This window comes from Talpa occidentalis, unplaced genomic scaffold, assembly GCF_014898055.3.
Source record: "Talpa occidentalis isolate TD23 unplaced genomic scaffold, MPIMG_talOcc4v2.1 talOcc4.3, whole genome shotgun sequence".
Lineage (NCBI taxonomy): Eukaryota > Metazoa > Chordata > Mammalia > Eulipotyphla > Talpidae > Talpa > Talpa occidentalis.
Genome location: NW_023603184.1, coordinates 65,315,634 through 65,341,285, shown reverse-complemented (window position 1 = coordinate 65,341,285; position 25,652 = coordinate 65,315,634). Strand labels below are relative to the sequence as shown.

The 25,652-nt window shown below is 41.6% G+C and overlaps 1 protein-coding gene across 1 annotated transcript in view; it reads left to right on the top strand.

The window, feature by feature from the left end:
- The window catches only part of CCDC93 (coiled-coil domain containing 93), a 91,544-nt gene that overhangs the window by 42,347 nt on the left and 23,545 nt on the right, over positions 1-25,652 (top strand). The window contains exons 12-17 of the mRNA XM_037523248.2: positions 13,108-13,224; positions 16,562-16,624; positions 20,940-21,013; positions 22,103-22,184; positions 23,045-23,116; positions 24,763-24,816. Coding sequence (XP_037379145.1) covers positions 13,108-13,224; positions 16,562-16,624; positions 20,940-21,013; positions 22,103-22,184; positions 23,045-23,116; positions 24,763-24,816 — 462 coding nt within the window. The remainder of the gene's footprint in view (positions 1-13,107; positions 13,225-16,561; positions 16,625-20,939; positions 21,014-22,102; positions 22,185-23,044; positions 23,117-24,762; positions 24,817-25,652) is intronic.

Here is a 25,652-nt window from a genome sequence, read left to right as displayed (position 1 = left end):
TAGGGGAGATCACACACCAGTGGGGAACCTATCACCAAAAAAAAAAAAAAATGATTCTAGTATGTGTTAGGTGATTTGGAGCAAGGTTCAAGGAAGTGGGGCTTTGGTCTTTGTTGGATTCTTTTAAGGATGGTCAGTTCAGTAAATGGGTATCTAAATAAGCCCTTTCAACAACAGGAGAATGACTCACAGGTAAAATTGTGTTCACATTAGCCAGTATAGGGGATGTCTGGGCGTGTGTGGGATTTGCACAATGTTTAGGTTTTTGTGCATGTTCAGACATTAGAGTGACCATGTACTTGCCTTGATCTTATGATCTTGTCATGTGAGATCTTAAAATTCATGGTGTTCATGTTTAACACCAAGGGCAAGTATGAGAGCATGCCAGCTTCCAGCAAAATCATGGTCTTACTGAGAATACCAGGTTAATGTTCAGGTGCTAGGTGCTGCTTTCCTCTTTCTCTATTTGCTTTTGTATTTACTAAACTATTACTACATAACAATATTACCACAAATGTGGTTGCTTAAAACAAATGCAATTTTATTATCTCATGGTTTCTGTACCTCAGCCATATGGCAGAGCATAGCATGGTCCTTTGTTTGACTCCACAAAGTTGCAGTGAGGGTACTGGCCAGAGCTGCAGTCCCATTTGAGATTCTAGTGGGGAAGGATCCACTTCTAAGCTCGTGTGGTTGTTGACAGTGTTCAGTTCCTAGACGCTTGTGGGCTGAGTTCACTTCCTGCTGGCTGTCAACTTTCTTGTGAGTCTCCTCAAATTGCTGCTTGTTTCATCAAAGCCAGCAGGGAGGGCACCTCCTCGCAAGACAGAGATTACTACAGTTTTTTGTAACATAAATGCATACCTGGGTCACACACATTCCATCTTCTTTGCTGTGTTATCTTGGTTGGAAGCAAGACGCAGGTCCCACCCCCATCCTAGCAGAGAGATTTCACAACTACCTGACCACCAGCAGTGGAGATCAGGGGGCCATGTAGGGGTTGTCCACCATAATGCGGTTTTTCTCTTTAATCATATTACCATAAATTGGGCCAAAATCAAGTATAGGCATTTCCTTTGAAGCCCATGTGCTGCCTTCAGGGTATTAGTAATGAAACCCTTGAAACTAAAGATAGGATTGAGGAATACCCAGGAGGGAAGCCATCAATGGTCCTTGAAAGAAACCCTGTTGGGCTGAGATGAGAACTGGTTTTTGCTTAGGGAAGAAAAGGAACAAGAAATATTTGGAGGGCCTCCCCTGGTAGCGCAGCAGTTGAATGCTGGACTGTGAAGCTGCCTGCAGCTTCTGCAGCACTGGTTCGATTCCCGGCCACCGGTAAGGGTCCCACATGGCGTGACAGACCTCTCCTGCCGCCTCGCTGCTCCCCTCAGCAGTGTATTTTGTCAGTCTGCCTATTCTATTCCCGTCTCTGGCCCTGGTGAATTCTCTCACCCTCATGCGCTTCTGACTGTACCCAGTGCTTGTATAAATAAATAAATCTTAAAAAAAAAAAAAAAAGAAAGAAAAAAATAAACATTTGGAGGATGAAAATTAATTTTATGACCAAGGAATGAATAAAACAGCCTGCCTGGTGCCAGTTACGAAGATCAACAGGCATTGGAATATAAAATGAAAAGTAAAAAACATGAACAGGCTTTTCTTTCATTTATAAAGTTCACAGATTCTTTTTACAGTGTAGCATGATAAATAATCCATGTATAAATCTCTGAGATATGTGACTCAATTTAATATGGTTCCTGTAAAGCAGCAGGAAAGAGGAATGGAAAGAAGGTTCCGAATAAATAATTCATGAATGTCAGTAGGCTCTGGGCCAAGGAGCACCATCTCCCTTCATTTCCAAGGGTGATTCCCTTCCCAGAATGGGCTAGGTGAGGCACCTCTGATTTTTGGTGTTGATCACGTAATATGCACACTTCATCTTAGCACTCATTTTTCAGAGAAGAGGAGTCTGTTACTGTGGTTTGCAGTAAAGTCAGCTTAAAATTTTTAGCCTGGGCCTCCCTGGTGGCACAAGCAGTTGAGCGCAGCGCTTTGAAGCTGTCCGCAGCATCTGCAGTGCTGGTTCGATCCCCGCCGGCCTGGGAGCACATGGCAAACAGACCTCTCCTGTCTCACCCACTGCTCCCCTCAGCAGTGTATTTCAGTCCTTTTGCTTGTTCTGTTCCCTGCTCTGTATCTGGTGAATCCTCTCATCCTCCTGTGCATCTGGCCTGTACCCAGGTGCTTGTGTAAATAAAATAAATAAATCTTTAAAAAAAAAAAATTTTAGCCTGACTATCCAAAAACTACTTCTCTACTCAGCTTCACTAACGTGAGCCAGAGAAAGGGAAGGAAACCTGGACCAGGGAAGGTGCAGGGTCCCTAGAAGGCCAGGAGGGGACTCTCCGTGAAACCACAGATTAACCAGCCATGTACCATTTTCACCACTGTAATACTCATCTGCCAACTAAGTCATTCCTCGGTCAATAACTCCTTGATACAGGGTCCTAGAATATTTTGTAGATCTGGAGGCACAAATCTGTTTTGGGGAATCAAAAGCATCTACCCTTTTATATCACTATTTAATTCTCAAGGGAATGTGCTGCCACTTTGTTCATCACCATCTGCCTTCCTCCATTATTACTCTGTCTAATCTGCAGTTCAGTCTGTTTATTACTTGGTTTACTCTGTTTAAGACTTGGTTTACTCTTCTCTGTAACTGTAGAGCCTCACCAAGTGCCTGGCACTGTTGGTTCTTGTTAAATAAACATGGGAGATCATACCCATTTTGCAGATGAAGATAATGAGGATCAGAGGGATTCAGTAACTTGTCCATTACCGCCTAGAACTAATAACTTCTAGGTTTGCCTACAGGACTGTTTGACTCTGAAACCTGTTACCTTGGCGAGGTAGCACATCCTTGGTGGGCAGCAGGGACCGCCTTCTTTGCCATCCCGGCGTCTGTCTTCCAGGCTGTGCAGCGACAGGGCCTTTCTAGGCTCTCCTGCCATCTGTCAGCTACCATCTGACACATGTTGGGAACTAACAACAGAAATAAGTAAACATGAAAATGGTGTAGCTCAGGCAGTCACACACAATCACACCTAAGCTGTTGAAAGCTATGCAAGTTTCTATTAGGAGTGTAAAAGTGATTTTTCATATCACTGGAAGTTACCACATTAAAATGTTCTCATCCATCTTTCTAGGTTGTAACATCCTTGCCAGAAAACTGTCAACATCTTGATCTTATTTCCATAGTGATAAATTTTGAGTCATCAGGGAAGGAATTATTTGTGGAAAGGGAAGGGAAATTTTTTTTCCATAATAGGTTTTGGAAATTTTCCTGTCCAGCAATTAAGAAATTCTGGCACCATTGCTTTTGACCTTTTGATTTTGAGAACTATTTTCTGGCAATTAATCAGAAGCCTATACTTGATCTTGAAATTATATCCTTCAAGAACACCTGGGTAATGTAATTAGATAATAGAGTTTGGGTGTGACCACAGGGAGGTAAGGGCCAGAGTATGGTCAGGGATGCACATATGAAAGGCACAGACAAAAGAAAGACTTCTCTAGAGAATTCAGACAACCACATTTGATTATAGCAGGTTTTGTTCCATTTATCATGACAATTTTTACTCCACGTTACTATTCAGGAAGCAAAGAAAACTGCCTCTTCAGTTCCATTGCTCACTAACCTGGACAGTGTGCTTTAAAGGAATCTTTTGGTACAAGTGATAGAAATTCTGCCCAAAATGGTGGAAGGGAACTTTTATCAGCTCATAACAGAGTAGGTTAGGGGATGTCCTTGAATGCACAGGTCCAGGAAACTCAAACAGGTCCAGGAAACTCAAATAGCCTCATCACATCTCTTTGTCCCTGGTCTCTTTTATCCCTCTGTTTTTGCTTTAGAGGCCCACCACAGACTCCAAGTCTCACAGCACCTTTCCCACATCTGTGTTTGGCCTGACTCAGGTCCGATGCTTCCATGATCCAATTGTTCTGGCCTGGAGCTGACAACCTTCTGATTGGCAGTTCCTCTGGGATGAGAAAGGGTGGGAAACTCGAAGGAATTGCTGTTATAAAACCAAAGGATGCCTCTCATACATGAAGCCTAACACCTCCATAAGGCATTTATAGTAGGCCTTCAGGAAGTTCTTCTAGCTGAATTGGTTGGAATTGACTGTTAAGAATCAATAGATCATCTGCTCTCTTGAGGTAGATGCCTCATTGTTGTATTTCTCTTCACTGGTTTTGTAGTTCCAATTAGTGTTATGGAACCTTCTCAAACATTTACAAAGAAAATTGGTTATAACCTTGGAGGTATTTTAAATCATCCATTTGGTTTCTTTTCTGCTAGACAACTGACAGAATTGCCTCAATAGATGGAATTCCTTCTTTTTACTGTGACCCACATAGTGTCAGATGTATGGGACAGGGATTAAATGTGAGTAAAGCATTCATGCTGCTCTGAGGAGCTCTTAGAATCTAAGTGAGTTGACCTGTAAAAATTACAGAGTAATTTAATTTTAATTTCAAGTGGATGCAAGTTGCTACTTGGTTTGTCTTGCATCTGAAATGTCAGTATCTGCCCAAAGAAAGTGGTTGGCCTAGTTGATAATGATTTTTTTTTTTTCCTGTTAGTAATTAAGCTGAATGGATAGCTTTTAAAAATTCTTCCCAGGTAAGGTGCAATAGAAAAGAAGGGTGCAAGCAGGCTGGGGACAAAGTGAAGACACCACATCCCAGGGACCTGGCTGGGTTGGGTCATGGGAAGCTTAGCAGCCAGGAGACCCTGACTGCTTTGTCAGAGACTCAAGCCTGAGCTGGGACCAGTGTGATTTCTATAAGCTTAAATATGTATGTCTCTAATCCCACCATCTGGTCCCACCTTCCCCAAAACAATATTGACCATTTTTCAGCAATGGGTGTGGAATTGGGGAAGAGTATAGGATGAGTTGCCCTATTGGGAACCTCTTACTGTGCTCACCTATAGAAAAACCCAGGATGGCATCAGTAGGGGTAAAGGTATGGGGTGCATTTTTATACTACTTCCTTCTAGACTTCATTTCTTCATGTAAGGCCATAGGATTTATACGCCATACCCTGAATCAGCAATTTTCTGGAGAGGATTGCTCTGTAGCAATCTTCTCTGTAGCCCTATTGCCTAATGCATAAGAAATGCTCAGTGGCGGCAGATGGATGACTGAAGACTCTGGAAACTTACCCAATAGCCGTAAAAAATGACTTCTCTTGTGCCTCCCTGGTGGCGCAGTGGATTGAGCGCAGCGCTGTGAAGCTGTCCACCGCCTCTGCAGCATGGGTTATAGATTCCCTGCTAGCCAGGGAGATTCCCACATGGTGCAGTAGACCTCTCCTGTCACGCCCGCTGTTCCCCTCAGCAAAATATTTCAGTTCGCCTGCCTGTTCTACTCCCCGCTCTGTCTCTGGTGAATCCTCTCACCCTCCCATGCCCCACGGCCTGTGCCCCAATTCTTGTATAAAAATAAATCTTTTTTAAAAAAATGACTTTTCTTCCTCAGATGGGCTTTTGTTGATATGTGAATCAACTTCTGCATATCTCCTTCCTAGCACTGCTAAGGGTGCACTATTTCATTAGGAGAATATTTAATGAATTGTGCTATATTAACACATGGATTATCTAGCATGTTTTCTGTGAGCAAGGGCTGGGGTAACTATATATCCCCAGTGCCTAACATAATGGGGTTTTCATAAGCATTTGTTGAAGGAAGGAAAGGAGGGAAAAGGAGGAACAAGAAGAGCCTTCAAAACGCTCTTCCTCTCTCTGGCACAATTTAGGCTTGAATAGAAAGTGGAGGGAGGATACAACACCCTTGTTTATAAAGGAGTTGGTTTTAAGTGGCAAGACTGTGAAGGTCCAGGGTTAAGTTCTATTTTCATCTACTTCCCCAGTAGCAGTTACTGTGTCCCACACTTCATTGGGTCTGAGTAAAGGTTATTTGAACTACACAAAGCTGTGGAGAGAGATTTAAAACTGCAGTCAGAATTTAGAGATTAAGGTAGTCTGTAAGTCTGAGAATGATGTTAAATATTCTTGCATTTCCAAATTGCATCAAGACTTTAAATTATTGGCAACTAAGTTATGCAGTACACAATAATCAACAGGGTAGAGAATGGAATTGACTAATGAATTGTGAGCCTGTGTCAGACCACACAGCACAGCCTACATCCTCCAGGGTCTCTATCAATTTGGATAAAGACAAAAATTAGCTTTATTAGATTTGAATATCATTTGCCGCTAGAAAAGAAAAGGTGAAGTCAATGTTCAAATTTATGAGCCCTAACATAAATTCATTTTTTTAAGCAATGAAAATGTGAACTACTTATTTACTTTCAGAAAAATGAGTTGTACCAGTTCAGAGACAGGTTAAGTTTCCAGCTGACCTGACAGTTCATAGAGATAAAAGTGGGAGACTTTGGTTTTTTGTTCACACTTCCTAAACATTAAGTACATATCGGGCAGGGCTTTCTTGAGATGCACAACTGTCCCTTAGACTCAACAAGGTTTCATGAATATGGGTTTTTGAAATTCACGGAATTTCAGTGAAATTCATGATTTTATTCTTGACAGTGGAAGTCAAGAATAAAAGAATGTTTATTTATCTGGTTTAATTAATCCAAGTAGAGTATAGATGAGGAGAAGTGGGTGAGCCTGTCCTGTCTGCTGTGCTCGAACTCCACTGGGAATACTCGAAGGGCTCACTTATGAGCTGCATGTATCTAGAAGTTAACAGCCAGTACGGAGAAAAACACTGACATCTTGTTACAGAAAAGAAGAGGAAAGAGCTGCAAATGCTTCTAGATAAGATCAATCAAACTGTCATGTGAAAGAATGATAAAGCTTAATCTCTGTTGTCTTGGAGTGTAATGAGCACGTGTATGTTTGAGTCTTGTCAGGTCTTATTCTACTGTTTGGCCATGCTTTTGCTCATGACACTTTGATAGTGTGTGTTTTGATTTTTGACTGTGAGCTTGTATTCTTTTGAAATGTATGTATAGGAATTCTTTAAGGCCGAGAGTTTGGTTCTTCTACATACAATTTGCTTTGGCTTCTGCCAAAGTTCACTGACTCCTCAATCTAGGTCCATTGTATACAATGGACTTATAGTTTTATGGACCATCCAGATAGTGTGTGGATTTAGATCACAGAAGTGCATGAGGATCAATCTGTTGTTACAAAATCTCATTGCAGATTTTTCCTTCTCACAGCTGTGTCAAGGATTTATGCAAAGCAGTTGTTGGATTGTAAAATTCAAAGCTTGAGAGCACCCAGTCCTGGCCAATATTCTTAAAAATAAAAGCTGACTGTAGTGTATACTCATATTTTCCTGGATTCCTACTTTTCACTTTTAACCTTCCAGCCTTTTTTAGCATTCTTAGTGGCTCATAGAGTTTTTTCAACATTTAAAAATATGTATGTACTTTTATCTTGTTTGTTTGCTTGTTGTCAGTGGGGTAGTTCATCAAGATTCCAGAAACTGAAGTCAGTCTGTTCAGTTCTGGCATTCTCCTGAACCAGGCATCCTTTATGTTTGACAGCTTAGTGACTATATTTGGGAGGGGGTGAGATGGAATAGGTTCCAATACTGGGAAGAAGATTGCTATGTAGATAACCTTTTGGGTCTCTTTCATTATAAAAGTATATAGTTATAGCCAAAGTGTAATCATTTTTTGTTTCTCTTAGGAATTTACTATTTTGCACCAGAATAACGTTTTAGAGTGACATTTAAATCGGATTCCCCTAAGAATAGAAGTTGCAAATATCTGTCAGTTGTTAGAAAACATTAAATCTGCACTAGAAGTCATCTTAATCCACACTGTGGTTTTGAAAGCACGTTTTTAATCTGAAATTGTTGAACAAAATTAGATTGGTACTTAAGCCCTTGCTCCAGTGTAAACACAAATGAAATATTTGTAGATGGTTGGCATTCTTTGAGAGATGTACTTTTCAAGTAGAAATCAAGCTAAAATACCCTGAAGATTTATATTTTTTTCTGTCAAAGTTTTAATATAAAGCCCCCTCTCCTCCATTTTCCATCTGTCCAACCTCTGTCTTACCCTCAAGATCCAACTTGGTCATCTTCAATTCTCTCCCCACTGTGACTGTCAGTGAACAGAGTATCAAATGAGCCATACTGTTTTAAAGACCTGTTTCCACCTCATCTGCCCATTATTCATGGCTTTGAGGATTGTGTTTGAAGGAAATGAAAATTTTAGGTTATTTAATAAAACAGAACAATTAGCTTTCTGTTGAATAGGTTAAGAACTCATTTCAGTTCAGCTCCAGAATAAACAATTTTATCTGTACAAAGTAGCTTCTCATGTTAAAAAAAAAAAAGGTTATGTAACACCATTCTAGACTCAGACAAATAGAAGAAATACACACACACACACACACACACACACACACACACACTATGGGCCTGTTCATATACATATTGGTCATTTTAAAGAATTGGACTGGAGAAATGGCAAATATAGAAATGACACTTAGAATCCTGGTATTATTGTACATTACTTTGCAGGTGCAAATTTAAGGGACTCCACAAAGCAATGAGATTGCTACCTAGCAATAAAAGAAAGGATTTTGAAAGCTCACATTTGCTTGGAATATATACCATTATACAGATATAAGAGTAAATATAGAGATGTCAAGATTCTTCCTGTGCACTTCGAGCATTTTCTCTCTGTATGGTGCTCTGAATCAGCTGTCTAGTGTAAAGATGGAATGAGAAAGAACTTTCCCCTCTCAATGTTATATAGTTGATGGGTATGTCCACTCCAGTGTTAATGAGGCTGTCCCAATCAATGAATAATTCCCAAGTGAGCCAGGCTCCTTAAAGTAGTGTTCTCAAAATTTTTAGGTTCAGCTCTTCTGCACTGTTGGTGGGAGTGCAAACTGGTCCAACTACTATGGAGAGCTGTGTGGAGATTTCTGGACCTACTAAACATAGAGCTTCCATATGATCCAGCAATTCCACTCCTAGGTCTTTACCCAAAGGACACAGAAACATCCATTCCAAAGAACACCTGCACCCCTATGTTTATAGCAGCTCTATTTATAATAGCTAAGCTTTGGAAACAGCCCAAATGCCCAAAAATAGATGACTGGATCAAGAAGATGTGGTACATATATACCATGGAATATTACTCAGCATTCAAAAAAGATAAACACATGCAATTTGAAGGAACATGGATGGCGCTGGAAGGGATCATGCTCAGCGAAATAAGCCAGAAAGAAAAAGAAAAATACTGGATGGTCTCACTCATAGCAGGAATCTAGAAAACTTAAATAAGGGACCAGGAAAATGAATAACTATAAGAAAGTGAAAATCAAAATAAACAAAAAACTATGAACCAGAGACACTTTTTGGGGGGTGGGGGACGGGAGGGGAGGGATTGGGGTCAGAATGGGGGGGTTGCAATTGTATGGGGACTATAAAAATAAAATTTATTATTTAAAAAAAAAATTTAGGTTCAGGACCTTTGCAAGCTGTTAAAATTATTGAGCTCCCAAAAGTTTGTGTATTGATCATTTACAAATAACAAAAGTACATTATTTATTAACATCAGATCAGTGATAGCATATGTGACATCTGGAATTTTCACTTTTAAAGAGGAAAAAAATGATATCCTAATATTATGAAAAGAAATTTGATACTAGGGCCTCCCTGGTGGCACAGGGGGTTAAGACACAACCTGTGAAGCTATTCGCAGCCACTGCAGCACGAGTTCGATCCCCGGCCTGCCAGGGAGCTATATCCACATGGCGCAGCAAACCTCTCCTGACTCACCTACTGCTCCCCTTAGCAGTGTACCTCAGTCAGTCTGCCTGTTCTGTTCCCCACTCAGTCTCTGGTGAATCCTCTCACTTCCCTGCACCTCTGACCTGTACTCCAGCTCTTGTATGCATAAATAAATAAATTTAAAAAAAAAAGAAATTTGACACCAAGAACCCCTAAAAAATCTTGATTGACCATGTGGCAAAAAATTTTAATTGAGAGAGAGAGGTTGAGAAATATTAGGAATGAGAAAGAGATAAACTGCCAGCCTGAAAATTCTATTTCCGGATAGTGGGATAGCTATTGGCTTTCCTACAAGTAGAAATCAAGTGATGAAGTTGAAAGTCATAGTTTTAAAACAAAGTCAGGTATGCTTATTATACTGATAGGAGGTTGTAGATGCTGGGTGTAAATGCAGTTTTCATTGTCTTGGGACCTCGGCCTTAAAAGCAGCTAAATCCGTAGAAAAACCTGCTAAGAGTTGGAGACATCACCCAACCCAAACCAAAGATTCTGGAACAAACCTGAATGAGTGTGCGCTTACCCTCAAAAGTTGGAGGAAGTCTGGGAAGTGAGAGAGACAGGGATTCCCTGGTGTATGTTGCCCATATGCAACTGGGAGAGGCTGGGGACTCAAATGATCCTGGCAGCAAACAGAGACATAATAAGGAGGTAGTTCTAGTGACTGGGGAGTTGATTGTGTTTAGAAAGCAGTAAGTCATGAGATAGAAAATTTATGTAATTCTGCTCTAAAATAAAATGCTCTGAGGATATGCCAGTAACACTTTGGAAATCAGTGTCAAGGAATCTCAAATTAAATGTTAAAACACAAATCTAAAAGTAGGTATATGAAAATAGTTGCTAAATGTATAGCAGACAGTAGTGGCCAAATAATACAGTTTGGGTTGGTGCCATCAGAGTTAAGGAAATATAATTATTTACAATTCTGTTTCTGACAAGTGATTTGAAAATCTAAAGGGAGTGATCTTTCCCTTTCTCCTTTTTTCATACTCTCATAGGATTTTTGGTTTCCCTGACTTCAAATTATAAATACATTGTGTCCAAAATTAATTACAAGGAGATACCCACCTGGCTCGGCAGACCCCTCCTGCCTTGCCCGTTGCTCCCCTCAGCAATGTCTTCGGTCCTTCTGCCTGCTCTGCTCCCCGCTCAGTCTCTGGTGAATCCTCTCACCCTCCCACGCCTCTGGCCTGTACCCCAGCTCTTGTATAAATAAATCTTTTTTTAAAAAATCAATTACACTTTTAAAAGTAATTTGAAATCCAAATAAACTTGAATATGTTGGTTAACTTTTTCATGCCTCGCTGTGTTACAATACCAAATGTTTATTTTTTCTATATTTTTTATGGCCTACCAAGTCCATGGACAGAAGATGATGTCACTTATCATTTTCTGCAGCCACATCCTGCTGGCTATTTCCTACCTCTGGAGTTGTTAAGCAGAAAGAAGTCATCATCTGTTAGTAATGCTGCTGATTTGCTTAAGAGAACCCTTCACCAAAATAAATGATGGCTGTATATTTCTATTTCTCCTCCTCCTCACTTTCCCATTTCTTTCCCTTCTAGGTAAATCTTCCTGGATTTCAAAGCTGTGGTCACTGTGAAAACTTGCAGCAAAAATCAAATACCCAACTAGTTTTTTGCACTTGGGCTTAAAATCAAACATTAGCCTAAAATTAGAATAAGCCAGTAAAAAAGGAAATGTGGTTATAATGGGTATCTGACCAGTTAATCAAGCTATCTATGATCACTAAGATGTATTTTAAGTACACCTGTTACAACAGTGTGAACCTTCTTGTTTCTCTTTCTTTTTTTTTTTTTTTTTTTTTAGAGGCATGTTTTTTATTTATTTGTTTGTTTGTTTGTTTATACAAGCACTGGGTACAGTCAGAAGCACGGGAGGGTGAGAGAATTCACCAGAGCCAGAGCGGGGAGCAGAGCAGGCAGAAGGACCGAAGTACACTGCTGAGGGGAGCAGCGGGCGGCAGGAGAGGTCTGCGCGCCATGTGGGACCCTCCTCCGGTGGCCGGGGAGCAGCCGGGGATCGAACCGGCGCCGCAGAGGCCGCGGGCAGCTTCGCAACCCAGCGCTCAACCGCTGCGCCACCGGGGAGGCCCTCTTGTTTCTCTTTCTTGAAGTTTCACAAGGGCTCATGAGGCAAATGTTTGTATTCGTCACATACATCAAGCTGCTTCCTTCTTTGTTTGGTTTCTTAGTAATGTTACTACTGCATTACTACTAGGCACTTCACCACCCCATCAAGTAACCTCTCCCTTACTCCCAATTCTGACTATCTATGTCCTCTCCAACCCTTTTCAGTTTCCTCCTCACACAATTTCAGGCATTTCCTACTGGCCTCTCAGCAACTTTTATCCCTCCCAGATATAGCCTCTGTGAGTACCAGAAAAATAGAAATAAGACCTGGTAAAAATGGATGTGGAGAAATACGTTTGGAGGCTGTTGCTTTTTTTCATTGTAAGTACTGTAAATGGTTTTTTAACCATATACTTATAGTACTTGAATGAAAATGAATCAATTCATCATTCTTGATAAGTCTCAAATGGTGATTTTATTTATTTTTTTTAATAAATGTATTTTTTATTGATATAATGTTGATTTACAATGCTAAATATGATTTAGGAGTATAATTCGCATTCACACCTCTTTGGATGTATGTCACCATACCATACCCACCACCAAAGAACCTATAATCTTCCAGCACTGCCCACTGGGTCTCCTCCCCCTCATTTTCCTTCCCCCTCCCCTTCCCTTCTGGTAGCCTCAATTCTGCATACAGATTTCTATGGTTAGTTTTGGTATAGTTTGTTTATTTTGTTTCTTTATATTCCACATATAAGTGAAGTCATCCAGTATTTGTCTTTATCCCTATTATTTATTTTGCTTAGCATAAACTCCTTAAATTCCATCCATTTTGTTGCAAATGACTAGATTTTACCTTCAAATGGTGATTTTAAATGATTTTAAATGTTTTTCCTCTGTTTATGAACCTTTCACGGTGCCCTGCTCCCTATATGATATAACCACAGTTACATACCCTCTGCCTCTGAGGGGGATACGGTCTGTTGACAGGGTCAGTGATCATTCTGGCAGAATCTTTTTTTGTACCTGGGTTTTACTCAGGACCCCGTGGCTGCACTGGCATGATTGTCAGTGGCTACCCAGACTAAGCCAGGTCGATTGTCTTACATGCACCCAGAGGGACTAATTAAATTACTTGGTTTTTCCCTCTCTGTTTCCCACAGCAGTCTGAGCTGTCAACTGAAGAAAGTCCAGAAAAATTAGGAACCTCCCAACTCCATCGACGGAAAGTCCTCTCCTTGAACAAACAGATTCTGCAGAAGACCAAACATCTAGAAGAGGTTGGTGTTTTCTTTCTATAATTTTATTCAATTAAAATGACCATTCTTCAGGATGGGAAAAATTGGGGAGAGTGTTAAGAGCTTCATAGTAGAATGGTCAAAGGTGACTTCAGAATAGGGGCTGGGATGCTATGACCCTGGGGCCAATCCATTCACCCGCATTTTTGTAATGCGTTTGTTGGAATACATAGTCATCATTTGTTTACGTATTTTCTGTGGCTGCTTTCAAGTTCCAGTGGCAGAGTTAAGTAGTTGCAGCAGAGACCACATGGCCTACAAAACCTAAAACATTTACTTTCTGGTCCTTTATGGAAGAAGTACCCCAACCTGTTCTAGAAGGTGATCACAGAGCAACAATAGCACTTGTTAATTCACACTGTTTACTGAGACTACTATGTGTAAGACACACAACTAAGCTGTGTGGATGAATACAGAACATGTTATTGATCTCAGCTCTCAGGGATCTTAAGGCAGTAGTGTCATACATGTCATTCTTCACTTACCATGTGATAGTGCTTGAAGAAGTGGTCTAGGGAGCTGAGAAAGCGACTGACAGGAAGACCTGACCTTGTGTCACAGAGGACCGCAACTAGAAGGATGAGTAAGCATTGGCTGGGCAGGAAGACTACATGGGCAGCGTGGGTGGGGACTTAGAAAACAATATGCTATCAGACCTGGGAGAGGAACAGTCTTGTCCAATTTCTGCACTGTAGCTGTCGTCATGAGTAAGGGAGCTGGGTAGTAGAGTATTATCAGACAAGGTCATGTTCAGGAGGAAAGGGCATAGGAGGGGGGCCTCCCTGGTGACACAAAGAGTTGTTTGAGTTAAGTCTCAGCACTATGAAGCTATCCACAGCCACTGTGGCACCAGTTCAATTACCGGCCAAGGAGCTACCCACATAATGGAGCAGACCTCTCCTGTCTCCCCCACTGCTCCCCTCAGCAGTGTATTTCAGTAGATCCGCCTGTTCTGTTCCCCACTCTGTCTCTGGTGAATCCTCTCACCCCCCACATCTCTGGCCTGTACCCCAGTTCTTGTATGCATGGATAAATAAATCTTTTAAAAATGATAGAATATTTGTCATAAGCCTAGAGAGGAATATTTTGTAAAGATTTAAAAACCAACATCATTTTCATAAACTATGCAAATCTATTTCATTCTTTCTAATGACTTCACAGTGCAACAGAGTATACATATACCTTAATTTATTTAACCTGCTCTCTACTCATGGACATGTAAGTTCTTCCTGACCTGTCCTCTATTCATGGCTGTGTAGGTTTTTCCAGTGTTCCCCACCACCACCAATTTCAAATATATACTACCATGAACATCTTTGTACAATCATTTGTGTGCAAATATGTAAGTATTTCTGTAAGAGAGATTTTAGAAAGTGGAATTGCTAGATTAAAAAATGTATTTTTTTAATTTTGCTAGAAATTGTTGAATTATTCACTATTTTATCAATTTACACTCTATCACTAGTATATGAGAGATTTCAAACTCTTTTAAATCCAAGAACCTCTTGCCACATGATCACGCAGGTAAAAAACAACCAATATGCACCTGTTATCTTGATGATCAGAATCGTGGAGAGAGCCTTAACCCGCCATAGACACAGGAGGAGAGGCCAAAGCAAGAGCAGAGTAAAGAACATCTTGTGGTCCAACGAGGGTGTGCTCTGCAAAGGCAAGGGGCAGCTAGTGGGGCCAGAGAAGAAACCCAGTATTGAGGAAGCAAAGCAGACTCCAAGTAGAAGTGTTCATTAGTGATTTAATCTGGGGGGTAAGTCACAGAGTCTGTGACGAAGAAGAAAATGGAAATAGGAGAATCATAGAGGACTCTAACAATATGAAAACTAAGCTAAGCTACTGGGTGGGATATTCCCCATTTAAGACAAGATGGTCAGATGAAGAGTTACCTTCTTTAGCTCCTTCCCACTGAGATCCAACTCTCATGAGTCTTGTTGGTGAAACCTTCCTTGAACTTCATGGTGAGCAAATAGACTCTTTTTTCTGGGTCTCCCCCAGGCCTCTACTTCCCCCAGTTCTCCTCATAATTCAGTTCCCAATTTACTGGTCCAACCCTTGAAGGCAATGACTGTGTGATGTTTGTCATCTCCCACACATACCTCATTTGAGCAGAGCATTGAACAAATCTGAGATGGGTGGTATAGGGGTGAGAGGTAGGCAGGAAGCAGGATGTAGCAGATGGAAAATAACAGGACCCCTTCTTGCAACCCCAGAAAAACTTTAAACCTTCAATCACAAGAATATCAAGAGAAAAACAAACTTTCTCTAGAAATACTCCCATCTATCAATTATACAAACAGGTTACTAACAACCTTCATTGCACAGACAACACCCTTTGAGAAGGAGAAGCCAGTGCCCACCTGCCTCCCTCCTTTATCACCTCTGTTTTCTGCTTCAGTTGTCTTCTTGATAGTCTTGTTGGAAGTGTAACCATTTATCAGTCATGGAGACTGGTAACTAGAAGCACGACATTAGGAGTGATGATTTCTGAAGGTGGCAGAATTCTTAATAAATTGCTTAGAGGTTCAAGGATTATAATCCAATAATCATTGAGAGATAATAAAACTAATTGTTAATTTGTAGGTAGGCAATAACCAGAGAATCTGATGGTGGTTTTCTGCTATTCCCCCCTTTTTAAAAGTAGAAATGTATGATTCCATTGAGCTTTCAATGGAATATTTTTTGATTTCTGGAAGTTCATACATAGCACAAGGATTTCCCTCTTCAGTAAAGAACAGGGAGATGACATTTTTGAGATGTAAGTTTACAACTATATAACTTTGAATAATAAAGGTAATTCTTTCTCATAGTATTGAAGTCCTTAGTCCCTCCTCTGTCTGGCACTATTTGCCAACCAGTCATAGTCTGACTAACTAACATGTAGTTAGTGTCCTATGAATAGGCAAGTTGGTTAACTGAATTGATTGTAGCCTCACAGAAAACTCAGATCTGAACTTGAACTTGAACCCTGGTTTATCAGTTACCAGTTATGAAACTTCAGTCAAGTAACTTAACCCCTCTGAGTCTGTTTTCGTTATCCGTAATAAGAATGTCTTCCATTGACTGTAAGGATTTAGTTGTAGTATTTACGCCATATACCTAATACATCACCTCACACATAGTTGGTGCTAATGTGTTTTGTTCCTTCAGTTATTGTAGGTGCCTGCCCCTTCTAAAATTCCACGCTTACCCAGCTTAAATATTTCTGAGTTTCCATGTTCTCCTTTATAAAATGGGTTTACTACCCACATCTGTGTTGTTGTGAAGATCAAATGAGAGCAGGTATTTTTTATCTTTTCATTTACAGCTCCAGGCAAATTATTCCAACCTGCAAGCCAGATATAATGATGCTAAGAAAACACTGACAGAGGTGAGCAGCTTTTCCTTCCTCCTACGCTTTGTTAAGAATCGCTTTTGACCTTTGTTGCTGACATGATGCCGTGAATCATCCATCTGTGTGGAAGAGTCGTGGTCCCTTTCTCGAGGCTCAGGTTTGCTTGGGGACTCAGTCAGTCACGTGGTAGGATGTGATCCATGCCATTGGTTGTCCATCCTTCTGTGTCCTAAACCATTAGCGATCTAGGTGGGAGACAGCTCTGTGGGCTGCCAGGGTCAGGAAAGCCTCTTTAGGGAGATGAGCAGGGAGCAGGCCACACAGAGGAGTAGAAAGGGTCCTGTAAATGATCAATGCTCAAGCATCAGGTGGTAGACTAGTGCTGAAATCCTGAGTTTCTTGAGAGTAAGGAAGTTTCTTTTTCTAAGGTAAGAAAAGTTAGAAAACTTTTTCTAAGGTAAGAAAAGAGTCATATATGGTTGTTCCTCAGTATCCTCAGGGGATTGGTTTTAGGACCCCTCAGGAAACCAAATCTGCAGTTACTAAAGTCCCTTATCTAAAATGGGAGTAGTATTTGCAGTAGTATTACCTGCACACATCCTCTGGTGTACTTTAAATCATCTCTAGATTCTTGTAATACCTAACACCATTAAATACTGTGTAAAAAGTGGTTATATTGTACTATCTAGAGACAAGTGAGACGAAAAGGCTGTACCTACGCAGTACCTAACATGGCCCACAACCAGTAGACCTAACTACATAGCAAGGATGTTAAATCTGTAGTGGGTTAAATTCACAGAGGCAAGCCCCTGAGGATCTGGAGGGCCGTTACTTGTTGTTCACAATTGCTGTTTAGCTCCTAGGCAGAATGGGGGAAGGAGTTTCAGGAGGAGGAGGAGGAGGAAGGTTGTTGGTATATTTTGAACTATGGATCCATTTTCTAATTCTGGTTGCAAGTGTGTCATCTCACATCAGTATTATATTTACCTCCCACTTCTGGTTGCCTAGGAAACTGGACAAGGAAAACAAACGCCTTTGATGCCAGCTCTGTCATGAGGGGCATTTAGGTGTTTCTGTTGGTTTCTATAGAAAGCTATCCTCACCGGGATCAGAAAAGCTCTTCCTGTCGTTTTGGCTTTTGGCTCTGAGGCTACAGATGTTCTCCACAGGACCTCCCTGCCAGGGCCCTGCCGAGTATGTCTGAATGCTGTGGAAGCAGAGCTGATATTCAGAGACATTTCTGAAATAAGGCAGGCCCTATTTTTTTTTTATGAGTTCCATAAAAATTGTATATATTTCTTCAAGGTCAAATGTTTCGTATTTTCATCATTTAAAAATCTTGTTATTTCAATATTCAGATTATTTTGGAGGCCTGTTTACTTTTAATATTTGTATATGTGGTTTTTTTTATTTCAACTGGAATTTACCCATTTAAAATTCCAACTTCTAGAGCAGTATGCAACACTTAGTTTACTGCCTTCCTTTAAACCTGACAGAGATTTTTAATTCTGACATGGACTAGTCTCTTCAGTTATGTTCAGCATGTTTGAAAAAGACAGGCCTAAGAATTAGTGACTTTTTTTTTAATTCTTCCTAGAGATGCTTGTGTTGCATTTGGACAGATTAGCTTTCTTCATACTCTTCTGGGACTGCATTCCTTATAGGTTAGATGGCACACTCCTGGGGTTCAGTCCCTGGTGCTGTCTTACTTTGAAAGCTACAGAGTGTCTGACCTGAAGTTTGCCATGTCATGGACTCATCTTTATATAACAGTTGGGAAGAGATTAAAGGCAAAGCATCTTGCTATCAATGTCTTACAACACTTATTTGCCTTAGGATATAAACCCTAAGTAGCTGTAAAGTCACTTTTTGTGCTGAACACACAAAATCGAATATTGGTTGAAGCCCTTTCACTTGATCTTAGCCAAAAGGCCGAGAAGTGATTTGGTTGAAGCCCTTTCAAGTGCTAGAAAGGTAGAGGGTATAATTTTAGTCAATAATAAGGAATAGTCTTTCTATACACAAATAATAATAGTAGCCAGCATTACCACGTGCTGGGTGAGCTCTGGGTATATTACTTAGATTAGTCTGTTGAATCTGCACAACAGCTCTAGCAACATGGTTATCATTCCTTGTTTTCTGATGAGGAAACCAAGGCCAGGAATCTTTGCCAGGGTTCCAGTGGTGGCAGTCAAATGGGAAGGTGTTTAAAATCTAGTGCTGAGCAACTTCTAAAGAAGCTTGATTTCATTGCTTCTCGGCCTTTTGGCTAAGATCAAGTGTAAAGAAGCTTGACTTGATGAGAATAGTGCAGAGCAGACCCCTAAATAAGTAGGGAGCTTCATCTCTGCACTTCAGCTTCCATATCTATTCAAGGCAAGAACTGGGCAAAATGAACCATCTGAACCTTTCACAACAGTGTTCCCAAGTTTTACCTTCCAGGAAAACCTAGTGACACCAAAAATCAAGGAAGCCCTGTCCTTGCAGTACCCCTAGGAAAAGTAAAGCCAGGCGTGGTGTGGCAGACCAGTGACAGTATGAGACGCCCGTGGGGGTTACACGCCATTGCATCAGTGGGACCACCAGGTTCTAGCCCACCTCTGCTCATGTTTTAGCAAGCACTGCTTTCATTTCCCGTGTTGGAGATTCATTCATGGTAGTGTAGGCAGCATGGTCTCATGGGTCTCTAAGAGCATTTTGTCTAAAGTTTTTCTTGATCTGGAAACACAGTTTCCAGGGTGGACAGCATGTGGAGAGAGAAGCAGAGAAGGCCAGTTGGAACTCAAGAGGCTCCTAGACCACCCTCCTATCATGTCCCAGCAATCACTGTGTGCCTCACTGCCCTTTCGTTTCCGATCAGAATTCATTTGTTGAGTTGATACGTCTGTTTCATAGTCTTATCTTTTCTTCAGATGTTGGTAATTCTTGGTGATATGTTCATCTTAATTCTGAAATTTCTTGTTACGAATTGTGTGGTTTCTGTGTGCTGTATGTGTGGCAACTGCCTCGGGTGATTATTTTGGGAGGGTGGATCCTAGTATTTGGTGTAATCAGGCAGTGATAACTGACATTCACCGTTGAGTCACTCCCAGAATCTCTGGGTATTTCTAGCTCTCTGGGGACCTGCCTGTCGCTGGAGCTCCAGCACCAGTCCTCAGACCTGCAGACGAGTCCTCCCCACTGCTGCTAATCCCTTCACAGCTGTTCTCCTCAATCCATTCCTGTCGGCAAAATCCAACCATTTTGTGCTTGGTCTTCTATTTTCTACTTGAACCCTTGGAACTTTAACTTTTTTTTTTTTTTGAATAGGTAACATATTCGTGTATTCAAAATTCAAAAAGTAATAAGAGTGGGGCCTCCCCGGTGGCGCAGCGGTTGAGCGCTGGGTTGCGAAGCTGCCCGCAGCCTCTGCGGTGCCGGTTCGATCCCCGGCTGCTCCCCGGCCACTGGAGGAGGGTCCCACATGGCGCACAGACCTCTCCTGCCGCCCACTGCTCCCCTCAGCAGTGTACTTCGGTCCTTCTGCCTGCTCTACTCCCCAATCTGGCTCTGGTGAATTCTCTCACCCTCCCGTGCTTCTGACTGTACCCAGTGCGTGTATAAACAAAAACAAACAAACAAATAAATAAATAAATAAATAACATGCCTCTATATAAAAAAAAAAGTAATAAGAGTGTACCCCCAATCCTCCCATAACCCAGCCACACAGATGACCTATTCAGCAGTTACCAGTGCAACCAGTTTCTTGTGAATCTTTTTCATAAACATTTTCTGCGTGTACAAGTAACACTTACATTCTTTTATACCTGTATACATTCAGTATATATATTCCTTTATACATTTTATAAGTATGCTATGCTCATGGTTTCGCACTTTTTTAATAGCAGCCTAGTATTCTGTGGTAGAACTTTGCACCTGATAAATTAAAATCTGGGCCCCTGTAAAAAAAATTTGTTTTTAAATCTCACTATCTGACTCAGAAACTGAAGGTGGAATTATTGGAGCTGGAACAAGTTGCCAGGAGATAGGATGCTGCCCGTGCCCCCTTCCTACTGAAAAGCACTTGCTATTATCATTACTTGTGACTTTTACCCATTTGCTGCTGTGATTTGAAGTCATTGACAAAATTTCTTTAACCAACAGAGAATGTCCAGAAAAGTCAGATTTGAACTTTCCCTGTATTCCCATCCTGTTTCTCCTATCCACCTGTTTTCTCAGTGTACCACCAAAACCAGTTTGTTTGGCCGTATGTCAGAGTAGGGGTACTGGTGGGGGTAGGGGGAGGAGAATAGAAGTGCTTGCTCTTCCCTACTATCAAATCTCCAGCAACGGGGCCCCCATTCTTTTGCAGCTGAAGAGTTACAGTGAGAAATTGGACAAAGAACAAGCAGCCCTCAAGAAGATAGAAGCCAAAGCTGACCCAAGGTAAGAGGTTTCAGGTTATTTTTATTTCTCTTTGAAGAAAGAAACTTTGCCAGTACCTGGTGGTTTAATTTCTTTGGGCACAGAAATGAAGACCCAAGAATCATGCTCTGACCCTTCCAGGTCAGTTTCCCATGCTGATCCAGGATGTGCCCACTGCCGGGCTGCCCTGAGTAAACCGCCTCTCTCTCCACTCTCACTCAGAGTCAGAAGCAGCAGGTTCTTGTTATTTGGTTTTTTTTGCCTTTCTATTTTTAAAAACGGGGGAGGGGGGGGGAGCAATACATTCGCAGTACAAACAAGGGGGAAATGTTTCTCTCCCATCCCTCCCTGCAGCCCTGGAGTTAACCATTAGTAACAGTTTTTTAATAGCACGCATTTTAGCCATGTCTTATTGGGACAAAAGGTGCAGTATTTGCTAAAAGACAGAAGATCAGTTGTTTTTTTTCCATTTTAAATTGTCTTAGACAATTTAAATTAAATAAAAGAAGCACTTATATTTAGCACCAATCTGAAAAGCCAGGAACAAACTGGATGGTAAATGCTTCTAGGTGTCACTCATTTGCAGAGATTGTAAAATCATAAAAAGTTTCAGGCACAGACTGAACAATTCTGAGTTTGTTGGACATTTTTAGCAGAGATGTACCTACAGATTATTTGACTTTGTAAGTGGAAATCCTCTTTTCATGATGTGGAACAAAGTACTATCAGGTACTTGACATTATTATTTTCAAATTAGTGCTTTTACTGATTTACACAACTTGTTTCCTTTTCAGAATGGAAATTAAAAATGGTCAGCGATACTATCTATGCTCTGAACACTATTGACTAACTGATATCACTGAGTATATCTTGTACTCTTTAAACTTATTGCTGTTTCTGCAGTTGACATTTTCATGTTTGTTTGGATGTACTGGGGCATAAAGAAAGAGCGTGTCCGTTAAATGGCAGTCATTACATCTATGAAGACCCCCTTAGATACACTTGAGAGAGGCAAAGGGTAGTCCTTTTTAGCTGGGGACTTGGTTTTAGCTGTAATTTGTAAAATTGCAGTGGGTTGTGGTGTGGCATTGTACAGTCTTTTCTCTTCAGTATCCTGCAGAACTTGAGAGCACTTGTGGCCATGAATGAGAATCTGAAAAGCCAGGAACAGGAGTTTAAAGCACATTGCCGAGTAAGTTTGCCAAATGTGGGCAGATTTTAAACTGGGACTTTTGTAAATCTCTTGCTTTATTTACCTCCTGTAGTCCTGTTGGGTCATAACATCCAGGGGAGGAATAGATTCACCCAGCAGTTATGTGTCAGTTGTGTAAGCTGAGCAGAGCACTGTGATAGGGACCCTGCTAGATGCCAGGTGTAAATTAGATTAGTAGCTATGCGTGCAGCACCTCAATTTGAGAGCACAGTCTGACAAACAATGTTTTTTCAATTTATAAGTGTATTTAACAGTATAAAAAGAATAAAACCATGCGAAACCAGGGCTGTCCTGATAACCTGGGATGCCTGTGTGTCTTGACCATGCCTCAGTTCCTGCCATCTGAGGACACATAGTCTAATGGTAGGGTGATGCATGCACAAGTGATCTGGCAGGTTCTGTGTGAGCCCCAGGTGAGGAGAGGCCACTCAGGCACAAGAACCATCCAGAAGCAGGATTTTCCTTAAAGCCAGGCAAGAGTAGCAAGTGGAGGAGGTGGTTGGTGAGCTCTAGGAAGGGTGGACAGTGTGTGAAGAGAGGAAGCAGAAAAGGTTATTTGGAACTCAAGAGGCTCTAGACCACCCTGTTATCATGTCCCAGCAATCACTGTGTGCCTCACTGCCCTTTAGAAACAAAAAGCCCTCTGTAAACTGCCCCCCAATCCAAATTTTTCCAAGGCTGAAAATTGGGAGTAAGGGCTGCTGATTGCTAATTGCTAGTGGACTTTTCTAGCATATACTCACAGAATGTGAAAATTAGACTCTGGCACAAGTGAAATAATTAAATCCAGTTATAAGCCTGTCCAGGTTCTATAAAATACATTCATATCACTTTTAAAGGAGGAAATGACAAGGCTACAGCAAGAAATCGAAAACCTGAAAGCTGAGAGATCACCGGGCGGAGGTGAAAAGGTAAAGCTCTGAAGGAGTCTGTGAGACTTTCAGGGGCCCTTTGGACTTGCCCTGTGAAAAGATTTCTAGGGCACTAACCAGCACACAGCCTGGTGTTAAACAGGACTGGCCCTTTTTCTTAGTCCTCTGAACACACATTTTTCAAATGTTCATCACAGGATTTTCTTAAATTTCCATCCCTGTTCTTTCTCTTCTTTCTGTAGTATAAAAGGCAGAGTTCGATCCTGGCCAGGGAGCTGACCCACATGGCTCAGCAACTTCTCCTGTGTCACCCAGATCCACCTGTTCTGTTCCCAATCTGTCTCTGGTGAATCCTCTCACATACACCCCCCCCACACACACACACACACACATCTCTGACCTACTCCACCCTCCAGTTCTTATATGAATAAATAAATAAAAATAAATCTTAAAAAAAAAAAAATGGCAGCAGTAGTTGTGGATAGCAGCACCCCAGACAGGAATTACCAATTACAACTCTGACCTCTCCCTGCATTTAGGAAAGTGGTGTTTCCAGGAACTGGGCTGTTTCCCATTCAACCTTTTCTCTGAAATTTTTATCAGTTTACTCACCCTCCACTCCTTCCTGGGTTTGTGTCTTATCCCTAAAGGAGCACAGTGTTAACTTATATTAAACCCTGGCTGTGCAGAACATTGTTATGGGACACATCTGACCAGCTGGCTCTCTGAACAAAGGACGTCAGCTCCCAAGGAGTTTGTGTGGATTTCCATGAAGCAATAATTACAAACCACCATTTGGTGGTTTCTCTTGCCAAATTAGATTGCTCAGATTCCTGTGTTTTTGTTTTCTCATCTCACATTTCAAAGCTAATATCCTGAGGCTCCTTGAGCTTGATGTACGAACTGAAGGTAGCTCAGACCCATCGATTGCATCCTCTCCCTTATAGAGGAGTCCTTGAGGCTCAGGGAGGGAATCAGCTCATCTGAGTCACCCAGCACCAGTCCATGTGCCCCTCTGCTTGGGGACAGGCAGTGCTCTGGCTGTGCAGGACACTATGAGACCCCATTGCAAACTCTGCCTCTTGAGTTGTTTCTGAAACTTTGAGCCTTAAGAGTCTAAAATCATCAGCTCAGTCAGCCTCTGACTTTGTACAAATCACAGATGTGTGATTTCAGGTTCACATTTCTTAACAATCACATCTTGTTAGAGGGATTACTACTCACAGTCAAAGTCAATTAGGCTTGGGCCTCCCTGGTCGCACGAGGGGTTAAGACGCAACCTATGAAGCTAGCCGCAGCCTCTGCAGCACTAGTTCAATCCCCTGCCAGGGAGCTACCCACATAGTGCAGCATACCTCTCCTGTCTCGCCTGCTGCTCCCCTCAGCAGTGTATTCCAGTCAGTCTGCCTGTTCTGTCTCTGGTGAATCCTCTCAACCCCTCAACTCTGGCCTATACCCCAATTATTGTATGTATAAATAAATAAATCTTTTTTTAAAAAAAGACAATTAGGCTTGCTAGTGTGTTGCCAACAGACATTTAAAAACAATTTAAAATTTCCTTTGGGCTCCCTATTCAGACACAGTTGATGAATATCCACTATCCTCACTCCTTCCTACAACTAGACCCTCAGCTTCTAGCCCTTTTCTTACTCAGAAGAGGTGTTTGTTGCTTTTTATCATTTCAGACACTCACCAGTGGAGAGCCGCCTGATGCTGTAACTCCTGTGATGACTCATAATGCAAGTACCCACCCATTCTCAGGATTGCCATTGTCCCTGGGGGTGTGGTACCTGGCTTTGCGGTCTGCTAGGACAGTTTCTCATGCCTACTTTAATATTCTCTGTCCCCACTTCATCCATGGGCTCTCATGGGCATAGTCCCATTTTACACACCTATCCGTCAGATGGAGGCAAGATCACACCAGCCATCGCCACCTTTCAGATGGGTTTCCTCCAAGCACCGTGCACAGGCCTGCTATCTCCAGTCTTGCCTCTCAGCTGAGTGGGGAGAGGCCTGCATTAGCCACATATGTGGCCACAGCCCGGGACTCTGAGGGGATGGAAGTGTGCCAAGCAAGAACTCCTCTCTCTATTATGCTGTATCCCAGGGTCAGCAAGCTGTAAATAGCCAGAGAGTAAATATGTTCAACTTTGGGAGCCAATCTGTAGTAGTCATGGTCAATACAGAAATAAAAGGGCATGGCCATTTCCAATAAAACTTCTTTACAAAAATAGGCAGAAATGCAAATTTGATGCAAGAGCTGTAGAAGTTCGCTGACGAGCTATTGTTTTCTGACTCCTGTTCTGAGTTAAGCTCCCAGCACTTCAACAGACATCCTGAGGAAAAGATGGGAAATAAAGAGGAGAAGAAAAAGAAAAGCAGGGAAGTCTCTACACCTCTGCTTCCTTTAGGGTTCCTCTTCTCCCTTGCCCTCATATGCTCCCAGAAGAGTGAGGTTTGAGACCCCCTACGACAAACTGAAGGGGTTTGCCTTCAGTTGAGCCACTGTGGAAGAGACTTGTGTTTTCCTGTGTGTGTGCACGTGTGCTAAGGGAGGGCTCCTCTGACCCCTTTT